Source organism: Sceloporus occidentalis, unplaced genomic scaffold (genome assembly GCF_023333645.1).
Source record: "Sceloporus occidentalis isolate IW3139 unplaced genomic scaffold, rSceOcc1.0.p SCAF_2, whole genome shotgun sequence".
NCBI classification, from domain to species: Eukaryota; Metazoa; Chordata; class Lepidosauria; order Squamata; family Phrynosomatidae; genus Sceloporus; species Sceloporus occidentalis.
This window is the reverse complement of record NW_028316982.1, coordinates 90,333,757-90,348,290: the sequence shown is the minus strand read 5'-3', so window position 1 is coordinate 90,348,290 and position 14,534 is coordinate 90,333,757. Positions and strand designations below refer to the sequence as shown.

The window sequence follows — 14,534 nt, the reverse complement described above, 5'->3', positions numbered from 1 at the left end:
TGCACCTCATATTGAAATTAATAATTAGGTACGCACTCACATTCATGTACCCAATTCTTTCTTAACTGTATCTATAGTATTTTTAGTCTTGATTTGGACAGAGTAGATTATAATTAGAATAATGAGTGCTGCACTGAGATCTTCCTTAATGAAACCTCAAAGAAACACAATAATACCTAAAGCAGTTCCACTCATTAGAGATGAATATATTTCTTTTCAGAACTTCCAAGTTGGATACACTTACTGCACCTACTAAAAATAATATCGTATTCTCTATTTCTAGTCAAAATACACTAAGTAAAATGTTGACAAAATAATACAAAATCATCCCTGGTTTTATTTATCCGGTTGGTTTTTGGTCAGGCCACCATTGAACATTTTCCTTTTATTTCTCCTGGCTCTTTAGTGTTTGTGACTCTCATCTTATTTGATCTTATCCTCTTGTGTCACCTTTTTGTAAAGTCTTCTACTCACCCATTGTTAGAAATGTCAGCATCATTGCTGTCCATTTCTGGTGTCCTATTTCTTCTCTCCTTCTCCGCTTCCATGTAGCAAGCCTGCATGATGTCAATACTTCTTTCTCCTTTCAGCATCCATACATTGTTTTTCTTTCCCTCTTTCTCGATGCCTTCTCTCTCTCTCTCTCTCTCTCTCTCTCTTTCATCTCTCCATCCACGTCTCTTGTCTTCTTGCACTTCATCATCTACCTCTCCTTCTCGCACCCTATTTTCCTTCCAATACAAACATGCTGCCTCTCCTTCCCTCCCTCTCTCTGATACTCATTAAACTTTGTACTACTTACAGCTTCATCCACCCTTTACAGAATTAAAACATTCAGTGATAATGACAGGTTAGGCTGTGGAACTGGGGTGGCAGGAAGTGGAAACAACCTAGGAAATGAAACAATATGTCCTGTATTGTTGTCTGCAAAATTGTCTTTAATTACTTGGATTTTTGAGGGAGGAAGGAACATTATGTTCCAGCTCCAGGTGGGTGTTTTTAAAGACACTAAGATAATTAATATCAACATGCTGGTTGTAATCTCTGGCACAGATGTGTCCTTTACTGTTTCATGTTGTTTTGCAGTTGAACTAGCAATGATTATGGATCGTTTGTATGGAGGAGTCTGCTATGCTGGCATTGATACAGACCCAGAGCTGAAGTATCCAAAAGGTGCTGGTAGAGTGGCTTTCTCCAATCAGCAGAGTTATATTGCTGCTATCAGTGCACGCTTTGTCCAGCTCCAGCACAATGACATTGATAAACGGGTAAGCAGAATATACCTGGATAGATTACTACTGCTGACAAACTGCACAAGTTCCTTAAGTGACATCACAGCATTAGTCTGTCTAACCAAAATGGTCTTCTCTGACTAAAGTTCTCAGGCTGTGGCTTTCCAGGTCCTCCAAACCCAAGATCTACTAAGTGGAGATGCCAAGAATTGAACTGGAATATTATGCCCATTAAGTGGATGATTAATTACTGAGCTATGGACACTTCCTTTGCACTTTAATGTGAGCTGTGTGTGGAGGCTTCCATCTTCCTTAACAGTGATAAAAAACTTATTTAGCTTTAAAAACTTTCTAATCTCAAATGGAACCTTGTAAGAGTTTACAAAAAATAATATTGTGTCTGAAGGTGAAAACTTGCTAAAAAGTTCTTGCTATCCTTTTCCACTTTTGGAAGTTTCCTTTTTATGGGATATCCTTTTGAATATGATTGTTGTGCAGAAAATTGAATATAAGCTAGACAACAGTAATGGAGCAATAGTGCCATGGTTGAATGAAGGAAGATGGAGAAAAAAACATGCCAATGTATGTGAAGTCAACACTGAAGATGATTTCTTCAATAGTCTTTATTCATCCCACAGTAAAATATTGCTGCTGATAGTATAATATAATGAAAAAGGATCAAGTTTATTGCACTAGATAGTGGCTCAACCTGGAACTCAAAATGCCATGAAATTTCTAGTTAAATTTGAAAACATTCTACATTAAAATGTTATTTTGTTATTACCATGAAATGACATTGGGACCAAAGAATCCACATCCTTCATGTATGGTTGTATTTTTCTACCCAAAGCAGTAGATGATTAGATGATAACAGTAAAACATGAAAATGAAAATTCCATATGTTATTTTTGTATAAATTTAATCTTATTTACATACAAATGAAACCCACATTGTTTAATTGTATTTTAAGGGGGGGTGAGGGTTCGGACTGTATATTTTAACCTTGTAAGCCGCCCTGATTGCATTTTGTAGAGAGGTGGGACATAAATTATTATTATTATTATTATTATTATTATTATTATTATCATCATCTTTTTTCCCACAATTAAAATAGAGTGTGTAGAAATGCTGTGCAAACAAAACAAAACAGTAGCAGCAGTTCTCTTGAATATCTGAATAGCACTCCTTTTCCCATCACTGTGAACCCATCCTCCAAACTTTACTAATCCAAGAAATAACACTCCACATTGATTTTAATAGGAGATACTTATGTATGTGAGAAGCCAGTATGGCATAGTAGTTTAAGTGTTGAATTAGGATTTTGTGTGACCAAAAGTCAAATCCCCACTTAGCTATGGAAACCCACTGGGTGACCTTGGGCAAACCACCCTCTCTCAACCTCAGAGAAAGGCAGTGGAAAACCCCTCTCAACAAATCTTGCCAGGAAAACCCTGTGATAGGTTTGCCTTTGGATCACCTTAAGTCAGAAGCAACATGAAGACACATTACAACAACAATAACATTTAAGCATGTACTTAACATTAAAAGCAGTGGGACATAATATATTTTTACTTCTGGCTGAATCGTTTCCTTAATGTTTATGGCCTGACTCCTGTATAGGATTTACGGACGGCAGAGGGTCCAGACTATTTGAGAGACCGTATCTTCCCATACGAATGACCGAGAACCCTAAAATCCTCAGGAGAAGGCTTTTTCTCAGTCCTACCACCATCCCAGTCTCATTTGGTGAGGACACGAGAGAGAGCCTTTGTAGGAAGGGAGTTCCTACCCTGTGAAACTCCCTTCCACGGGAGACTAGTCTGGCCCCCTCACTGCTGGCCTTTTGCTGGCAAGCAAAGACATTTTTATTCCAGCAAGCTTTTTAAAATCAAGCAGGCCTGATTTTATTGGGGGATGGGGGGGTTGGTTTAGATTATTTTTAACATTGTATATTTTTAATTTTGCATGTTTTATGTTTTACTGTTTTAACTGGATTATTTTAATTGTTTTTAAAGTATTGTTTTAGTGTGTGTGTGTGTGTTGTGATGTTGTGAGCCACCTTGGGTCCCAGCTAGGAAGAAAGGCAGTAAATAAATAAATAAATAAATAAAGGATTTACAGATGAGTAAGCACCATAGTGACAGTGCTACAAATGAATCCCAGCCCACCCCACAACTCCCAAAAGAAGCCATTGAAGATGACACTGAGGTATGTTCCTTTGACACTCAGGAAGCAGCTGGCAGCTGTTTCCAGCCCTTCTGAGAGTGATTGCCATTGCAACAGGCAGAAGGAGGTTCCCTATTGCAATCCCTCCTTGCATCAGAAATTGCTGGTATGAAGGGGGTGTGACCCCATCAGCCAGCTCCTTCCTGACAGTGGAACAGACCCCTATCAATGACAGTGGTTGCTTCCCAGTAAGTGATATTGGGAAACTAGGGGCTACGTAGGGATCATTAATACATAACAGTGACATGTTGTAATTCTAGATTGCATATTTGTAAGTGTCATAGAGGATACTAGTCTATCATTTTAAATTTAGTGGCAAAACTGATCAAATATAATTTGTAAATTACTGGAACAGTCATGAATCATGCTGTCACTTTTTCTCATAAGTGTTATCATAGTAGATTTGTTTTACTGTTATCATCTACTATTTTGGGTAGAAAAACACGACAGTGCACGAAGGATGTGAATTCTTTGGTCCCAATTTGGTAATAACAAAATAACATTTTGATGTAGAATGTTTTCAAATTTAACTGGAAATTTCATGGCGTTTTGAGCTCCAAGTTGAGCCACTATCTAATGCAATATCTTGATTCTAGCATAAAGAGATTCCAAACACTGGTTATTGTAATGGAGATGGAGAATAATGTTAGTATGTTTCTACTGATCCAAAAATAAAAGGATTAAAAGAGCAGGTGATAAAATCAATTACAGTTAGCTCTTCTTATACACGGATTTTTTATACAAGGATTCAATCATTCACGGTTTGAAAATGTTCCCAACAAGTATAAATTTCAAATATCAAACCTTGATTTTCCATTTTTTATAAGGGACACCATTTGCTATGTCATTATATTTAATGGGACTTGAGCATACATGGATTTTGTTATCCACGAGGGATCTTGGAACCAAATCCCAGCGTATAAGGGTCCACTGTACTACATGTTGCCATATGAAGAGAGCAACTTCATTGGGAACTTCCATAACACAGACTGAACTTCCTGAAAATGCTATGAAATGTTGTAGCCTTGCTTTGAAAAATAATGACTGGCCACTAATTTTGATGCAGCCCTCTGATTCCCAGACTTCTCTCTTCTTTGATTCAGTTATTTCCAAACATAGTAGGTGACTAGTGGTCAGGGTCAGCCCTGGTTAGTACTTGGATGGGAGATGGCTAATATCACCTCTTAACTATTCCTTGCCTCAGAAAATCCTTTGAGATTCATGGGGTTTTCCTAAATCAATAGGTGACTTGAAGGCAGATACACACATAGTGTTCAGGACATTTTACAGCTGCTCCTTATAAGATTCTTGGGTAGAGTTGGTCAACCTAGAATGAGTGACGATGAACATTTGTATGGAGAGAACCTCCTTCATTGCTTCCTGCTTTGGAATAAAGGTCTGTTACTTAATAAACCCAGGACATATCTTTTTTCCTGCTTATTTCTTTCCCTAAATTGGCCTCTTCTTTTTTTATTTACACATGGTATTAAGACTTCCAACCCTTTCAAAGTGGGAAGAACTAGTCCAGTGGTTCTCAACCTTCCTAATGCCATGACCCTTTAATACAGTTCCCCATGTTGTGGTGACCCCCAACCATAAAATTATGTTCATTGCTACATGCAAATATGTGTTTTCCGATGGTCTTAGGCGACCCCCATGAAAGGGTCGTTCGACCCCCAGAGAGGTCCCGACCCACAGGTTGGGAACCACTGTACTAGTCTTTCAACATTATGACCTCTATTTCTTTACAGATGCATCTGTTGTACTATGATGGCAATATACAATTGTGACAGTTTTTGACAGATACAACTTTCTGAATCCTGTGACATTACAGGCTGCATTAGCCAAAACTGCCAATCCATACCACTTGTTAAAGCCATGGGGCCATAATGTTTGATAATCCACCTTTAACTGTGCTGAAAGCTTTTGGAAGCCAGGAGTCCCTGCTGATGATTATGTTCTGTCATATTTCTATGGCATGTAAGCTTCTTCTGTATTCTGACTTATGACAAGGATGCACAGAATCATACTGATTTTCTGAATGACTTTGGACTCCCCCCCTTTCCTAGGTGGAAGTGAAGCCATATGTGCTCGATGATCAGATGTGTGATGAATGCCAGGGCACTCGCTGTGGTGGAAAATTTGCTCCATTCTTCTGTGCCAATGTAACCTGCTTGCAGTATTACTGCGAATACTGTTGGGCTAGCATTCACTCTCGTGCGGGACGGGAGTTCCACAAACCACTCGTCAAGGAAGGAGGGGATCGGCCCCGCCACGTTCCCTTCCGCTGGAGCTGAAGCCGGGGCCTCAGTCCAGCAGCCAGTACTGGAGCCGACGGAATTGAAGGGAGAAGAGAGTGCTGCCTCAGGGCTTTAGTGTTCTGGAAATCTGTGCATTCATCCTTGACTTTAATGAAGAGATGGGTCTTTTTATTATGATTACTATTATCATGGTTATGATTATGATTATTATTTACAGTCACATTACTGAACTCGGTGTCCAGTATAATACAAACCTAGCAGAGTATAACTGTACTGATTTTGCACTTTGATTCACATACACATCTGCTTGGTACCTTAACTTCTTACACAAGACTTGTCATGTTTGACAATAAGTAGACTGCCATTCTCATTGGCCTCCACTAGGTTGATGTCTATATGATGAAGATTTTTTTAATTTAATTTAATTTTGAAACTGGAGCATGCACTTATTTTCAGAAACTTAGATTTGCCCCTAGCAGATGACTTACCAAAGGTAACACTCACAAGTAGGTGGCAGATGTAGCAAAAACCGAACATGGATATTCAGCAATCATTAGTTTGGGTCACATAGAGTAGGAATAACCCTAAAAATAATCTTGAGTTGCTCTCCATTTTACTGGTAAGGATAATACCTCATAAGCTAGATCACAGTTTCTCCACCCCATCTTCCTACCCCTTTTTACTTTGCCAGGGTTCCCTCTTTGGTTAGGCCTGTTAGTGTTATGTAAATGTATGCTGCAAAAGCTTTTGCTGCTATTAAGATGGTATTACTGATACCACCATACTCTATTCAAGCTAGGGTATCGATTTAAAAGACAATTATGTGATTTAAAAATAGTGACGGCTGCTGAAAGGAGATCAGTATATCATTCAGAAAGCTTCCAAGGAAGGTCAATAATTTTGACTGCATGTTTACTTAATCAGGTTGCTGCATGCAATAAATTTTTTTATATATGTCTAATATGAAAATCTGCCCACCATGCACCAATTAAGAATTTATATAGGCTACAAAGTACTCAGTAAAATAATTTAAACAACACAGAAACACACAGAGATTACTGACTGGAGGAAGGCATGCCTCAGTAAATGTAAATGCTTCTGAAATTAGGATCAGCCCATTGCAGTATGACCTATATTACAATGAATATTTTTTAAAGATTAGGTGTAGAATATCCTTAAAAACAAATTTGTGAATGATAGACGAAGTACTTTGCGGTGCTCTGTTATATATTGTGCAATTTATTTTATATTGTAAAGTGATTATGTCCAGTACTGTGATCAAACTTTAACTGTTTAAGCCTCTCTGTGTCTAACATTCACACACTTCTGAAAGTTCGACAGGTATAAAGAACATATGCACACTCACACGATAAATGTTGAGCTCTTAGTTCCAATCTCATAAGCGCTTGCACCATTTGATATAGTGGCGGCCCTTATCCAGAAAACCAAAGAGCTCGTAACAGCATATGTACACTACCAATGTAGCTTGTAGGCTGAAAAAAGCTAGGCACGTTTTATGAAAGGTGAGAAAAAGTGGTGCTAAAGAAATGTCTGCATACAAAAGTTAACTTGCAAGATGTCTGCTCTCTGGGTGTGACACTTAATTTCTTGAACCCTGGATGTATCCTGTGAAGCTTGAATCTATTTAAGATCTACTATATAACAGTGGACATTTTTTTAGCATGTACTGTGGGGCTGCAAGACAAACACATAAACACACATTGGTGTGCTAATTTTGAGAATGTGTACACTATTCTTCTGGGTGTTTTTTGTTTGTTTCGTTCTTTGTTCATTTGTTCTCTCCCCACCCTGTTTTTTTGAGTTCTGGGGACAATCTGACTGGATATGGCACCGCATAGTAAATTCAAATGTTTTGGTTTTGTGTGTTGTGATGGCCTTGTTAATGTCTAACTTTGTATGTTTTCTTTTAATGTTTAGTTGCAATTATTGGCTCTGAAAGAACCTTTCTGAGTTTAAAAAAAATAGTTTTTTACTGGTTTAGAAAATCATCTTTAGTATCCCTTTCAGAGTTTCTTCTGGGCATTTTTGTGATATTGCTTTATCTAGCCCAGCTGTCTTTCTTTCTGTTTGGGGTTTTCTTTTCCTTTCTTTTCTTTTTCATCTATACGAGATTTGTTATGCACTACTTTTTGTATCTAGACAGTTTTCAATAGTTGGCAGATTATTCTTTTTTAAAAGAAAAAGGCATGCTTTCTGACTGACATGATCTTTTGCAATACCTCAATTTTGAAATATAGGAAAGAAAATATTTTCTAAGTAAGTTTATTCAGAAAAATATATATTAATTTAATTCTGCAAGAAAATGATTTAACAGATGGGTAACTTTATTTTTTTCATGCTTATTTGCGTTTTTGAAAAATTAAGAAGTTAGAGCTTTATAACTGTAATATTGAAGATCATAGCTAACCTACAGAAGTCTACCTAATTATGTGAAACAAGACATTTTTGAAGAAATTCCCCACTTTCATGTACAAACATACCCCAGAAAGAAAGAAGGGGAAAAGTGAGTGAGAGATAGAGAGAGAGAGATGCTCAAAGGTATATAGATATTAAGACTAAAATGAATGAACACAGCGTTGAAAGATGTAAAACAAACAGCATTGGTGCTGGGAGTTGTGAATAGAAGGCGGAAAATAATATTTTTCCCTTAATTTGTATATTTATAATCAAACAAATTATGCACGACTGACCAGAATTGTGAGAGTTCTTCTGTTTGTATTTTTTAAAGATAATTTTTTAGTTTATTAAATTATAACATGGTCCCTTTTTTGTTTTGTAAATGAATGTGCCCCCCTAAGTTGTTAATATGTTATATTATTATTATTATTATTATTATTATTATAAGAGGGTCCTTCAAGAAAAGGAGTTATTTTTTAAAATAAGGTGTTCTGAACTGCAACTTGACTAAGAAGCCCCTGGGTACAACAGGTCCTTGCGTGGCCTTCTCTTGATGTGAGACTTGAACTAGTCGATTTTTTTTTTGAAGGCGACTTAACCTCGACTATTTGTTGTTATGTGCAATACTGTTTGTACTGTTTGTATAAAAAAAAGAAAAAAGAAAAGAAAAAAGGCATAAATCTTTATTGCAGATTTATTTTCATTGCAAACTTTAGACATTGTGATTCACTAAGATCATTTTTCTACTGTCAAATATGTACCTTTTTCTTCATGCTGGTATTTTTTCAATAGTAATGTAGCCTTTGTACTGAGACAAATTTTCATTGTTATTTTTAGAAAGATTTTTTGCTAAGAGAAATTTAAACATTGACATATTTTTCATTTTTATTTCAGATTTTCTTTAAGGAGTGCTTTCTCAACCATTAATATAGTTGTTTCTGGGAGAGACTTTCATATCTGGTCAATGTCATTAATATTATTTTGTATTTTTACTTGGAATAAATTAATTTTATGATGCTAATTCTTTAAAAGTTTATTTTTTTCATTTTCAGTTATTTTTGAAGCTAAAAAACCTTTGTAATATTGTTACTAAAGTGTCTAGTTTTTTGAAATGCAAAGCTTTATGTATTAACTCGCTGATGTGGTTTACAATGGTGCGAAAATGGTTGGATATGTGAAATGATTGAAAAACTGTAATGAATAATTGGGCAATAAAATTACAGAATGAAGCAGGAAATGGATGTGATATTTTTGAGAAGCCTTTTTCCTTTATCAGAATGATTTAGGAAGATAATAGGGATGTCACAGTACCAGTTTGCTGTCTAGATTTATACAACACCAATGCTGATAAAACACTATTGCTGTTGTAATTAACTCCAATCTTTAGAAGTAACACGCTTACAACCTTGTTGTTGTCGTGGCGTAACACTAATTTGCTTTCTCCCCACATTATTCTAGCCACTCTCAGCACTATGGCTGCTTCGTGGGGCGCAAGTACAACCATAAATGGAGATTACACAGCACTAATGTCAATTCCCATTCTTCCCCCCCTCCGCCCCCTCAACCTCATATGCATTACAGTTTCTTTTGAACTGTGACCTTAAATCTCTCCCAAGTTTCAATGTGATCCACCATGACTTTATTTATTTATTAAACCTGCCTCTTCCCCATGCTGCATTTCCATGCACTTCTTTAGGTGGTAACCCAGAACAAATGGAGGAAGTTGTATAGATTCCACATAATGTTACAGTGCAATTACCATACAGTGTAATTTACCGCATAGTTAGTGCTAAATAATGCATGTGTAGCGACCCTTATTACTATATCTGAGCACTTTTGTCAAGCTTCTTGTATATTCCTCCCTTTCTTTGAGTTTGTCCTTCATTATTGGTGCAACATTTGTTGCTGCTATCAAAACACTGCTTCACTTTATGTAGCTCATCTCCACCTGTGTCTGTCTAACCCCAACTGTTTTACTGCTGTCCCACCAGACCTCCTGTGCTCAAGCTAGAGATACTGTTATCCATCCCTTATGACCCTGCAAACCAAACTGGTGTTATATAAACAGAACATACAGTGGCCTTCCCTAGGTACATCAGTTGCCAGATTGAATATATTCTTAAACTGGTTTCTACTTAAGGGAGGCAAAGTTACTGATCTCTTGTAGAAATGTCTAGAGTTGGCCCATTGTGTCCTCTTTGTAATGTAATGTATAGGCAAAATCAAACTAGTGAGCAAAATTTAGACTCTAATTAGGTACTACTGGTTGGGATGAACACAAATTGTCAAAGTACAATAGAAGTGAAGGAGAAATTTCTCAAATTCCTGCAAAGTGGTACAAAGTGTGTGCTTAGATTTCCGTCTACGCACTTGCCTTTTAGGAAGGCAGGGCTAAAAGAAAATTGTATTACAAATATGCAGTTAGCAAATTAACTTTGCTGATTTCACTATCTTTGTTAGAGTAGTACAAACAATATAGTACTTTACTGGGGGAAATCCCCCCGTGTTAATATTTCAGTATTGTGACATCTCTACTTGCAAGACATGAGTGAAAGATTAGTCACAGATTTGTAAAAAATAAAAGTCTTTTGTTAAACCTCGCTTGTATGTAGTTGCTTTTTACACCAGTTTGTACAATGTCGGCTTAACCTTTTTTTTTAACCAGAAGATCTTTTTTCTTCTCAATCTCCACTGTTGTAGTGTTTCTGTCTTACCACAGAGTATTTTATATTCATGCTGGTGGTTTGCTCTATACCCTGAATGGGTAGCAGATCAGGGGCTGTTATGTCATTCTGCACATTTTAAATTTACCTAATAATAACGTTTAGCAACAAATAGATATCCAGGGTGCTAATACGGGATAATCATTTCTGCTGTTTTTTGTTTCTGGATGTAGTTCTGTTGGAGTATAAAGTACTAGGTATTTGTAATTTTGCTGTCAAAATAATGGACATAACTTTTAGAGTGTTCACAGCTAAGATCTCTGTACTTGTTTTTTCAACTAATTTTAAATGTACCATATATTTTACTACATGTTCTCTTAGACTGGTTTTGCTAGTAACCCTAAAAGGCTTTTCTCTCTTTTTTTGGCTTGAACTAATGCTTTGTATGGAACTGCAGTACTGTGACTAAACATGAAGCTCAATGCTGCTATTGCTTACAACTGCTTCAACTTTGTAGTTTGGACTTAATTTTTTCTGTAATAACTTATTAAATCTAGTTGTATGAAGTATTGACACTTGTCATCCTTTGCATGTTAAAAAAGTACAATGGGGAAAGTAGTGTTGGGATCGAGACTTGGAAACTGAAGAAATAACAACTAAATCTTCCTCTGTATATTGCACTTTAATCACATGTGTGCTTACATTGTGTTCTTCTCTTTGGTTTTATTCCAATGCAGGTTCTGTTCAGTTAATTTTCTTCATCTGCTACAAAAGTCCATATCTTAGATCTGTCAACTAAATAATTATAGAAGGATAAAGGATACATCCTTTTTTAGCTGGGAAAATGTTATACTTTTTAAACAGCGCTCAACATCACAGTTTTGTTCTCATTGATTGTGGTTGGATGAACTTCACCTAACAAATGTAATTTATATTGAGAAAATGGGAGTTCCAAAATATCCCAAAGAGCAACCTATTCACACTAACCTGGCAGTTTGATTTCCTAATGTAACTTTTTTGAAAAGGAAGTCAGTTTTGTTAATAAAGCAATATCTGAAATTTTCTTAAAACAATTCTTACACTGGCAACAACAAGTTGCCCTAATTTGTTTATTATTTTACTGAAATCATTTGTATGTCACTTCTCAACCCACAACAGGTAAAAATATTCTAAACATAAAATACACAAATGAAAACACCTAAAAAGAGATGTAAGAGAGAGCCAGAACACCTTCTCCAGCTATGAAGGACTGAAGGTCATAAAAAAGCCTGGTGTTAGGGATGCCAATTCTGATGATCATAAGGTTAGAAGGTTGGCAGTTTGAGACCCAGGTGCCATGTGATGGAGTGAGCTCCCATCACTAGTCCCAGCTTCTGCCAACCTAGCAATTCGAAAGCGTGTACAAGTGCAAGTAAATAAATATCATTTCGGTGGGAAGGTAACAGAGTTTTGTGCAGTCATGCTGGCCACATAACCACCGGAGTCATTTTTGGACAGTGCTGGCTCCCTTGGCTTGGTAATGCACCATGCCCTACAGTCGGTTACAACTAGACATTCATGTTAAAGGGAAGCCATTACCTTTACCTTAGGTGCCTACTAGAAACCCAAAAGGGATGGAGCCAGCCTGACTCACTGTAGGCAGAAAAAAGCCTGTTACACACACTCACCACTAGCTTTATTGGTTATGTACATCATAACTCCACAAATTTTAGCTGTTAATAATACGTTTGAGATCAAATTTAATCACTGGCAGTGCTTCCTATCAGCTAGGAAACGGTAAACACTAAAAAATGGTAGTTTATTTTCTGAGAATAGAGTTGCTACCTTGAGTGACAGAGTTGTGGCAGTTGCACAGTGCCACCATGTTAGTGAATCACAGCCATGCACAAAGCACATGCGTACACAAATGGTGCCACATGTGAAACCCTCCATTCATAATTTTTAATTCCTCATCAGATAAAACGATCCAACCACCACCTTAGAGGAACCTATGCATCTGTAGGACACTAACAGGATTCCACTCATTCACATGCTCATTGATGCACAAGGCACATCAGTGTATGATGCACATCAGTATGGAATACACATCAATGTGTTATCAGTGTTCATCAGTTGATCTTCCATGAACTTAGAACCTAGCACATTGCACATTCCTTGCACATTGTGGCGGGACTGTAAAACGGCAAATGGATTTGCCACCCCACTGGCCTCTCTTGAGCACTAGTGATATTTGATGATTGCTCTTCTTTTCACTGAATAAAGCCCATCTTCATAACATTTCCTTGCAGGATCAATCCATCAACCCATCTTCATTCTAAGGGTTCTTGAATTCCCTGTTTGAGACAGATGGACCAGAACTGTGTGTTGTATTTCAGAAGATCTGGACCCCTGTTATCCTGAATGGGTTCCCCCCTCTCTTCTTCAGTTCACCTACTTGGACCTACTAAGCTGCTAGTGATAAGGAACTCCAAGTAGGCAAGAGACCCAAAAGCAGAGAGCTTTGTCTGCATTCAGCCAAAGATACAAATTGACATGGAAACTACAGGAAGATCTTTTCGAGGAGCTGGGTATGTGGGGAATTTCAGGGTGAGTTTTGTGTGTCCTCACTCATCTTCCTTTCCCAAAGGGTTGGCCTATATCCATCTTTGTTACCTAAAATGGATAACATGCTGCCTCTCATCCCCATTCTACATTCAGAAGCAGGCCCCAATGATAATGGAATCTCACTTCAGTGCTGATGACAGAACAGAGTCATTTGCCCCATTTGAGGAGGGAGAGTAGGTTGCACAGCATCCATAGCAAGGTCCTTTAGCACCTGACTGTTGCCTCCCATCCCCTAGGACCAGCCTTGTCAGGCAACCCCCTCCCTTAGCTTTCACATATTGCAAGTGGATGCCTACATAGGGCTACAGTTTTTGCTAGAAGGGTTGGCTTTGACAGACAGTCTGAGGAAACCAGATGGGTGGCAGCAGCAGCAGTTTGCAGGCTGTTCTGGCTGGTATTCCTAGGTTTTGGAAGATAGAGCATATGTGTATCAGGGATGTAGCCGGGAGGGGGGGTTCTTGGGGTCCGGACCCCCCCCTTCCATTAGAAAAATGAATGGGGCGTGCTGCTGCACCGCCGCACCCAAGCCCCAATATAATGGTGGCACTTAGTCTGGACCCCCCCTTCCTAAAATCCTGGCTACGTCCCTGTGTGTATACTATATATCCGGTCCTCACCCCCTTAACTAGTTGGTTGTCTGTTTGTGTGGTGGTAGTGGATGTTTTTCCATTGCCAGTATTGGATGATGTTTCAGCTGCAGCCCAGTCAGATTCTGTATCTGGAAAGGGAGACAAAGGTAATTTTGTCCTTCCCGTCAGGTAGCAAAATGTCTTCGGCTGACACAAGACATTGAAGCAACCATGAGCATATCTTCTTGGTACTTTTGAGCAGCCTCATTATTTACGCAGCTACAACTATAGGCACATGTCACTGATAGGCTATGGGAACCAGATTTGCCTTCTTGAGTGTCATGCTGTAATGGTAAGAGCTGGAAGCATGAGACAGATGGGTATGTGTGTGTACCTGCTTCCAGCAGTACTATTTCTGTCCTACATAAAGCAGTGCATCATCAGACATGATTCTACAAACTGAATGTACAGTGGGCCCTTGATATCCAGTGGTGTTTGGTACAAGGACCCCTTGTGGATATCAAATCTGTGGATGTTCAAGTCCCATTAAACACAATGAGT

General features: G+C 37.9%; 1 protein-coding gene across 5 annotated transcripts in view; it reads left to right on the top strand.

Annotated features, from left to right (window-relative positions):
- The window catches only part of CPEB3 (cytoplasmic polyadenylation element binding protein 3), a 116,462-nt gene extending 107,088 nt beyond the window's left edge, over positions 1-9,374 (top strand). For all 5 annotated transcript variants that reach the window (XM_089510238.1, XM_089510242.1, XM_089510241.1 and 2 more), the window contains 2 exons: positions 1,087-1,268; positions 5,528-9,374. In XM_089510238.1, coding sequence (XP_089366364.1) covers positions 1,087-1,268; positions 5,528-5,755 — 410 coding nt within the window. In that variant the 3' untranslated portion in view covers positions 5,756-9,374. The remainder of the gene's footprint in view (positions 1-1,086; positions 1,269-5,527) is intronic.
- The last annotated feature ends 5,160 nt before the right edge of the window (positions 9,375-14,534 follow it).